This window comes from Nicotiana tabacum, chromosome 13 (assembly GCF_000715075.1).
Source record: "Nicotiana tabacum cultivar K326 chromosome 13, ASM71507v2, whole genome shotgun sequence".
Classification (NCBI taxonomy): domain Eukaryota; kingdom Viridiplantae; phylum Streptophyta; class Magnoliopsida; order Solanales; family Solanaceae; genus Nicotiana; species Nicotiana tabacum.
In genome coordinates this window covers 9,659,095-9,668,114 of record NC_134092.1, presented here as the reverse complement: position 1 = coordinate 9,668,114, position 9,020 = coordinate 9,659,095, and the positions used below count along the sequence as shown (strand labels likewise).

The following is a 9,020-nucleotide window of genomic DNA, read 5'->3' as shown; positions in this document are numbered from 1 at the left end:
ATCTTGACGTATTTTTAATCCAAGGGCTTGCAGCTTGTTCTTGAATCTTCGTCTTGATCTTTTAATCCTTAGAACACTTGGATGCTTGTAGCTTTTAGAGAAATCTGCAGCGTTTGATCCACGAGCTCCCTCTTGCTTCTTGTTATAACTTCTGGTGTCCTCTCTGAGTTATGAAGACCCCTATTTATAGTTGTGGGAGGGAAGAGTTATGATAAGAACAAACTCTTTCCGACCAATCAAATTGAAGTGTGACAAGGCCGCATTTGATTGGCCAGAACATGTCACATGCACACATGGCACGATTTCATTTGCCCTTTAATTTGATTTGGCATGGCCTTGTCATTTTGACGCGTGGCACGGTTTCATTGGTCTTTTAATTTGACTTGGCATGGCCTTGTAATTTTGACACGTGGCACGATCCTATTGGCTCTTCCGCTTGACTTGGCGTGCCACGTTATTTCACGTGTGGCACCAAACTGGGCCTCTAGGATAATATCTTGGGTCTAAAGAAATGGGCTCATCATTTGTAGCCCAACTAAATGGGCTAGCCCAATGAATTTGGACCTATTTATTTAATCCATATATATTAAATTATGTATTTAATCTAATTATATTAGCCCATAGTGCTTATTTGAACTAATGTATTTAACATATAGTACAAATTATTTTATTGGATTTAAGTCTGATAAAATTTAAATGCTTACAATACTATTTAGAGATTAGTCAGTACTTATTTTGTCTTGAAATTTTAAACTAATAGTCTCAACTTTAGGACAATTCATGATATTTTTGTCCTAAATATTTTAACTAAAAAATTAAAATTCGGGATGCACGGCTAATTCTTAAATAAGAGTTCTTTAAATCGGCTATCAGTGTCATTTCTACCCAAATAACGTGGAACCGAGTGGATCACTCAAACGCATTTGAACCCAGGGTTAAAAGAGTGATCAATTGAACACTTTTTACTGAAAATTTTACTTAAGTGAAATATTACTTTACACATAGCTGAAACAGGTGAGTGGTGACACAGCGGCCAGCGGTGAAGGATGTCAAAATGCGATAAATTCTTTTGAAAAAAAAAGAAGGAACCTTTCGCCACTGCTCAGCAGGCGCAACTCGCCGGAAACTGTCGAGTCTCGCCGTCGCCGGACGCTGTGAAGCTGGTTCGATTCTCCGGCAGTCTCCGTTGAGGTTCGATTCTGTTCTATTCTCTCTTTAGGCAGAGACTATACGTTCATCTTGCCTTTCGGAGAGAACCTCACAGTAATATATTCAATTTTACTTTAGCTCAACTCTACTTATTTATTGCTCTAATTATTCACCATAACTATAAATAGGCTGGTAAATAACTGGTAACTAACCAAAGAAATATATCTATCTGAAAGTCTTACGAGTTTGATTTGTGGGTGAAATGTGCTTTTACTTTCTTTTTCCTTCTGGTTATCGAACGATATCCTATAAATCAGTGAATTGATAAATGTTGATGGTTCAATAAAAAACTGCTTTACTTGTTAGAGAAAAGGAATTGAGAGCTTGATAAATTAAGTGTTTTGGTAAGTATGTTTTTAATAAGTGTGATACCCCTTTTTTAATTATTCCAGTTTGAAATTTCAATGTAATTGGGGAAATATTTTCGCAAAGTAACAAAAAAAAGTTCGTTAATCGCCACTGCATCCATTAAAAGAGCTTTTTTTACAATGAAGTTTGTTAAGAATGACTTGCAGAATCAAATGAATAATGAACTTTTAGATGGTTGCGTAGTGTTTTATGTACAAAGAAAAGCATTTAATACTATTTCTGATAAGTCTACTATAAAATAATTCCTGGATATAAAACCTTTCACTAGTATTTGATTTATATTGTTAGTTCTATTACAAGTGTTTTACAACTTAGCAAATATTACATAGTTTGATTTAAAATTATCAGTGCACCCATTCATCGAAGAAATTTTGTATTTACTTCCTCAAAGATTGATCAACCTTAGCGAAATTCTTGACTTAGCTATTTTTTGCACCTGCTACTATCAGATATCCAATTGCTTCAATGGAGTGCGCTCTTGCATGTTCTGCTTCAGCAACAATTGCACTACTCAGCTGCCGCCAAATACGATGGGGAAAGACACGTTCAGCTAAGTTACCCAAGATTTGGAGCAGTTCGTGGCGTTCTGGTAGCTCAAAGAGGAATAGGTCACTACACACTGTTGCCTTGAGTACCACCGCAGGATTCGGAAGCACCATGGAAGCTCCTGCTGCAGCCGATGCTCCACATCTTAATTATATGTGGTCTGATAACAAGAGGCCAAGGGTCTGCATAGTAGGTGGTGGATTTGGTGGTCTTTATACAGCACTGAGGTTAGAATCACTTGTTTGGCCTGATGACAAGAAACCACAGGTAGTCCTCATAGACCAGTCAGAACGTTTCATTTTTAAGCCATTGTTGTATGAACTTCTCTCTGGAGAAGTTGAGACATGGGAAATTGCTCCACAGTTCTCGGACTTGCTTGCCAATACCGACGTGCGGTTCCTCAAAGACAGGGTAAAATGCCTATATCCATGTGACCATTTAGGAACTAATGCACCTACAGCAGGGACTGTTCATCTCGAAAGCGGTCTCCTAATAGAATATGACTGGTTGGTCCTTGCTATAGGAGCTGAGGCCAAACTTGATATCGTACCAGGTGCTGCAGATTATGCCTTGCCATTTTATACCCTAGAGGATGCTCTTAGGGTTGATAAAAAGCTAAGGGAATTAGAGCGCGAGAACTTTGGTAAGGACTCTGCAATACGAGTAGCGGTGGTTGGATGTGGTTATGGCGGAGTGGAATTAGCTGCCACGATATCAGAAAGGTTGCAAGAAAAGGGAATTGTACAAGCAATTAATGTTGAAAAGACAGTCTTACCAAATGCTCCGGCAGGAAATAGGGAAGCAGCACTAAAAGTACTTTTGTCCAGGAAAGTTCAACTTCTACTTGGTTATTTTGTCCGGTGCATAAAACAAGGAGTCGAGTATCAGACCTCTGATACTGAATCTAAAAGTACGGACTCAGCAGCTGATCATTCTGAGAGTGTAATACTTGAATTGCAGCCTGCTGAAAGGGGGTTAGAGGGTCAGATCATAACTGCAGATATAGTTTTATGGACTATTGGATCTAAGCCACTACTTCCTGAGTTGGAACCTAGTGATAAACCTTACAACATTCCTCTGAATGTTAGGGGACAAGCAGAAACTGATGAAACTCTCCGTGTCAAGGGTCATCCTCGTATATTTGCTGTTGGTGACTCTTCTGCGTTAAGGGACGAAAATGGGAAGGTGCTACCGGCTACTGCACAAGTTGCTTTCCAGCAAGCAGATTTTGCTGGTTGGAATTTGTGGGCCGCAATTAATGACCGTCCACTGTTGCCTTTTAGATATCAAAATTTAGGTGAGATGATGACCCTTGGCAGGTGTGATGCTGCTGTTTCACCAAGTTTCACTGATGGGCTGACCTTGGAAGGTTTTGTTGGTCATACTGCAAGAAAAATAGCTTATTTGATCAGATTACCAACAGATAAGCACCGAGTGAAAGTAGGAATCAGTTGGTTACTGAAGTCCACGGTGGATTCTGTTGCAACAGTACAGACAATGCTCGCTAAAGCTCAATCAGGATCTTAGATCAATGGGTTCCCGGTTAGGATCACAACTTTAGAGATTCTGTATAGTGTTGTTGATAAAACTATTTTAAGTTGAACGGGCAATCTAATCAAGATGTTAAATTATGTAGTTACTTGGTGAAATTATTTAGTACCGAAAAAATTGATCATAAATTTAAAATATTTTTTACTGCTGTTACCATGAGTTGAGCTTAAAGATAGACGTGATGATTCCTATAGCCGACTCCAACTTGTTGGGACTGAGGCGTAGTAGTTGTTGTTTAGCTGTTTACCGCTGGTAGTGTGAAAAGCTGCAACTTATGAACATTCTAAACCTTCAAATTTTCAAGTTTTGCTAATTAGTGCTGAAACCTTCTAGAAATATTCAAATGCAAATATCGGACATACGTCCAAGTCCAAAATCACCATTCGGACCTAACGGAACCATCAAAACTCCGGTTCGGGGTCAAATACACATAATTCAAACTTGGTCAACTCGTCCAACTTAAAGCTTCTAAGATGATAATTATTCTTCCAAGTCATAATACCTCATAGAAAGCTACTCATGCCCTCGAACCATCGAATGGAATGGAAACGCTCAAAATGACCGGTTGGGTCATTACATTCTCCCTCACTTAAACATACGTTCATCCTTGAACGTGCCAAGAGTCGTTCCAAAGTCATCCAAGCACTGTGTAACCTTACCATGCATATACCCGGAGGTGGTCCCCTATCCATATAAGTCTGTCAACTCAACATAACCGAAGATTCTTGCTTCAACGTTAGCCCATAAACCTTGGAACCTAATTTCCAGCATCCGGAAATCCTCACAAGACCCGAATCAAATTTGTAAATTAGGGGTTGAAAAGGTAAGCCATATAAAAAGATGAAAATTACTACTACTATCATAGACTTCACAAGATTGATAAGAGTTACGATAAAAACTTGAAAATACACTACTATATGACCTCACAAAATTGATACAAAATGGCAAACTCCTAGCCATAGGCTTCACCAGACAACCAGAGAAATTATGCTCTTTCCATCTAACTTGAACTTTTATTTCTTCCATTTTGCAAAGAGTTTAACTACTATACACTGACATTTACACTATCAATTCATCTAAAAAATAACTACAGGTGTTTACACAATCAGGTCATTTAAAAGATAACAACATGCAAATAAAAGATATTCACGTTAGCATTTATTGTGTAATATACAGGACAAAAACTTCTACTCCCAGCTCCAACACAGAATCACCACAGAAGAATAATAAGATCACCATTTTCTCCTATTTGATGCATTTCTGAAGCCTCTTCCATCTTCCAAGTCATTGGAACTTTATTGATAAAATTACAATGTGATACAAGTTTAGAAAATCTATTATTTTGTGACTAAATTTCTTCACCCTTTTTGTCATTGAAGGAAACAGGTCTCTTCACCACCAGTGCTCCACAAGAAATTGGCATATGTAGATGCATAATAAGGATTCCTAGGCTCAGCTGCCACGGCCTGTTGGTATCTTTCTTCTGCTTCCCATAAGTTTTTCCTAACTGTCCACAAGAAGTTCGCGTACTGACTTAGGACCTCCGCATCTGGTGGATCCACTTGGACTGCGCGCTTGAAGCACTCTTCAGCCCTGTTACAAGAAACGAGTCATTGTCTTAAGATCGTATATACCATCAAATATTCTTCAATTTCAAACTAGTTGGAGTCAGCTATATGAATCCTCTGTATCAATTTCCCTCCACTCAGCTCATTTAATTCCAGTTTAATGTCCAAAAGCATATCTCACGCCAAGTCTAATTGTAGCAGTTCAGAGCTATGAATCTGAACCTACTACTCTTGTCAACACAACATCGTCTTGTTCCAACAATCATGAACAATTTCCGAAGTTATTTATAATCTTAGCAGCAGTAAATTATAATCGAAGAAATAGGCTTCAAATAATTTATATGAGCAGCAGTGTCCAAACAACAATAATGTACTAGAACAGGCAAACTCAATAACCTAGTTTGGCATACTCTTCTAATCTTGTTTGAGAGATTGCACAGATCAAACAGCAAACGTTTGACAATTTTAACACATTGTAGTGGTTTGGCTTTTCAATATGAAGAAATCTTCAACATGTTATAAAAAGAGCAGACCGGTGCACGAAGTATCCCCGCATTCACGCAGGATCCGGGAAAGGTCCGTACCCAACGGGGTGTAATATAGGCAGCCTACCCTGATACAAGGACTAATTTCATGGCTTGAACCCGTGAGCTATAGGTCACACGGAGACATCTTTACCGTTCATGTAGTAAACTTTACCCTAGACGCTAAACACATGTAGTAAAGTTTATCGTTTGCGCATGGAGACAACTTTACCCTTCGAGCGATGTAGTAAACCTATAGGAAATGACACAACCAAATCACAGGGATGAATAGTACTCGTCCATTTTAGCAATGTAGTACAACAACAACAAACTCAGTGTAATCCCACATGTGGGGTCCGGGGACGAATACTACTTGTCCATTTTAGCATTGTAGTACAACAACAACAACAAAAAACCCATTTTAGCAATGTAGTAAAGCTAGTATATCCTCCTCTCCAATTGATTAACATTACTAGAAACACATTTTACAGTTTTTTATCACTAAATGAACTAGGACAACAAAATCCACAGGGTGTAATGACTGCTACATTATATAAGGCAAGAGAATTCGAAGAAATTTACGTACCTATTATAATCTCGAGCAGTAACTTGCAGAAACTGTGCATAATTGCATAGTAGAAGCGTGTTATAAGGCTCGTGAGATAGCGCCATCTGGTAAAGAAGATCTGTCTTAAAATACTCAACATTGTTATCTTGATCAATCTCCACAGACAATGGCGAAAAGAATCTTAACATGACTTCATGATCAAGTCCAACATCCCTTAAACCTCTTATATTTAAGGCTTCATCCTCTATCGAGTTCCATAATTCTATCTCTTCGTCGCTTTTCAGTACTCGATCTTCAAATCTTGATAATTCTTGAGGAATATGAGGATGTTTGAAGAGTGTTGAGGAATTACTCAAATCCCTATTCCCTATACTAAAACTTCCAAGAATTGATGTTGTTTCTATTGTATTGACATGATCATAGGCCATTTCTAGTTTTGGCATTGCAATAGCAATATTATGAGATGTAGAGTATACACTAAAATTGGCCAAAATGATCATAACATAGATCATTAACACAGGCGTACGACTAAATACTTGTCGAAAAAGCCAAATAAATGATGCATACATTTCTCTCTGTACTTCACCAATAATCATCTCCAAATCTTCATTGCACACTGACTCCCTCAAGTGCAATGCATAAGTTTGTAACTCCACAATTATGAATACCAATGAGGAAAATGCTTTTTTCACTGAGCAAAAACTATATTGTTTTATAGGTAAACACTGATGTTTCTTTTTTATCATTCTAAGTGATAAAGGAAGTCCAAAACTCTTAGCTTTTTGTTCAATACTAGTACATAAAATAGCCTCTCTTTCTGGCCAATATGGTGGTTCTGGTCTAATACCAAGCATTTTTGGCTCTAGGGACTCAAATTCTGATTGCAAAAATGAACCTTTTTCCCCATATTTACTCTTATATGAACATCCCTCAGAATGTTCTCCAAAATCTGCACATAATCTTGAACTACAACATGATTGTATAGTACTATGACTTTTACAGGAATTTTTGTTTAAGTAATGATACCTCAAGAATTTTCTTGATATTACAGAAATAACCAAGTTTACATTTTTAGCACCCCATTTTGCCGAAAAAGAAGATGGTAAACAGAACAGAGAAGTGCATGAATTACAACTTGGTTGTATACTACTATGACTTTTACAGAAATTTTTGTCTAAGTATTGATACCTTAAGAATTTTCTTGATCTTACAGAAATAGCCAAGTTTACATTTTTAGCACCCCGTTTTGCTGAAAAAGAAGAAGGTAAACAGAAAAGAGAAGTAGATGAAGGAGGATATAATGCTTGAAGCATAAAATTTTGAGGACATTGCACATTGATAGAAGCAATTTGGAGTTTCATAATTAACTATTTTCTGGTCATACAGAAGAGATGATACAAAATGTAAGGAGAGGAAGTAATGGAAATGAGAAGAAAATAGGCAAAAGAAGTGGTCAAAAGAGAAAACAGAAAGTCCGTGGAAAAGGGTACTTTTAAAAATCTTTTGAAAAAAAATATGTTAGTGGAACTCTTATTTGAATCTAAAGTAGAACTTGAAATTAAAGTCAAAATAGACTCTAGAAGTTGCTGTGGTTGCGTTAGATTCAATCCAACCTGTGAAATACAAGTCAAGAAAGCAAACCAACATTATGAAGACTCCAACGTGGCTGATCCAATTCACATTAGAAAACCAAATCCAATATAGAAAAACATAAAGTGTCCAGCTTTATAACGACTATTTTTATGGTTATAATGTATATCACCGGTACCGGTTATGAGCCACATTCCGCTAAGAATTTCTGGTCTTTGTCCCTTTTATGCATTATAAATTACAGGAAAAATGAAAAAGAAAAAAAAACTTGAATTCTATAGGTTTAGCTAAGACTATTTCGGAAATCAGAAACTTATTCTTTTTTTGTATCTGATTTCTAGAGTCAAATGAGTTTTTTTTTATCGTCATTTTGAATATTTTAATTTGTTAACTAATGTGACCGATAGTATTTTACGTAGTTTTCAAATATGTAAATTTTATCAAAACTAAAAAATTTAACTCTTGAAATTCAAACTATACCACATAAATTAGGATAGAGGGAGTAATAACATCACCAACATATATGAAATGATTAATTAATTCTCCACTTTCTCATCCTTACAAGATGTTTATATCAAACTATATTAGTTTATCATGGTTAAGTGACTTGTAAAGTAAAAATATGTAATAATTAGTCATAGTTAAATTAAAAGAAATGTATGTGTAAACACATCTCATGCTTTTATTACAGGTATAAACACCATATGCGAGTGAGTCTCTTAATTCCATGATTTTCATACAAAGAACCAATATACATGTTAGTCCCGTCAATATTGCTGTATTTGTAAATAATAATTCTGCAAAATATAAGTTATCGTAATGAAGCAGTAATTAATTCGAGCCCACTGAATTCACAGTGTTTCCTTAAGGAATTTAATCCCCCCCTAGTACCCAAGGTAATGGATTATTTCCTCCCAGGATAGAACGAATCACACACTGGTGTAGCGGTACTTCAAACCCCAGTGTTTCAGCGAACACAAAGTTCGGTAGCAAATCACACTTACAGTTACTTTGTTTAAAGTTAAAACAATGCAGAACGAAGGAGTAGAAACTCAGAAAATCGTATGGAAATGCTGAGAGGAAGGAGTGCAATGT

General features: G+C 36.7%; 2 protein-coding genes across 2 annotated transcripts; one reads left to right on the top strand and one right to left on the bottom strand.

Annotated features, from left to right (window-relative positions):
* The first annotated feature begins 958 nt into the window (after positions 1 to 958).
* On the top strand, positions 959 to 3,810 carry LOC107800648 (alternative NAD(P)H-ubiquinone oxidoreductase C1, chloroplastic/mitochondrial). The gene is made up of 2 exons (XM_016623862.2): positions 959 to 1,191; positions 2,028 to 3,810. Exon 2 carries the CDS (start codon positions 2,044 to 2,046, stop codon positions 3,649 to 3,651), a length of 1,608 nt encoding a protein of 535 aa, XP_016479348.1. The 5' UTR covers positions 959 to 1,191; positions 2,028 to 2,043; the 3' UTR covers positions 3,652 to 3,810.
* Positions 3,811 to 4,785: 975 nt separating this feature from the next.
* On the bottom strand, positions 4,786 to 8,047 carry LOC107800643 (uncharacterized). The gene is made up of 2 exons (XM_016623859.2): positions 6,354 to 8,047; positions 4,786 to 5,268 (listed from the first exon to the last, which is right to left on the bottom strand). Exons 1-2 carry the CDS (start codon positions 7,694 to 7,696, stop codon positions 5,046 to 5,048), a joined length of 1,566 nt encoding a protein of 521 aa, XP_016479345.1. The 5' UTR covers positions 7,697 to 8,047; the 3' UTR covers positions 4,786 to 5,045.
* Positions 8,048 to 9,020: the final 973 nt, after the last annotated feature.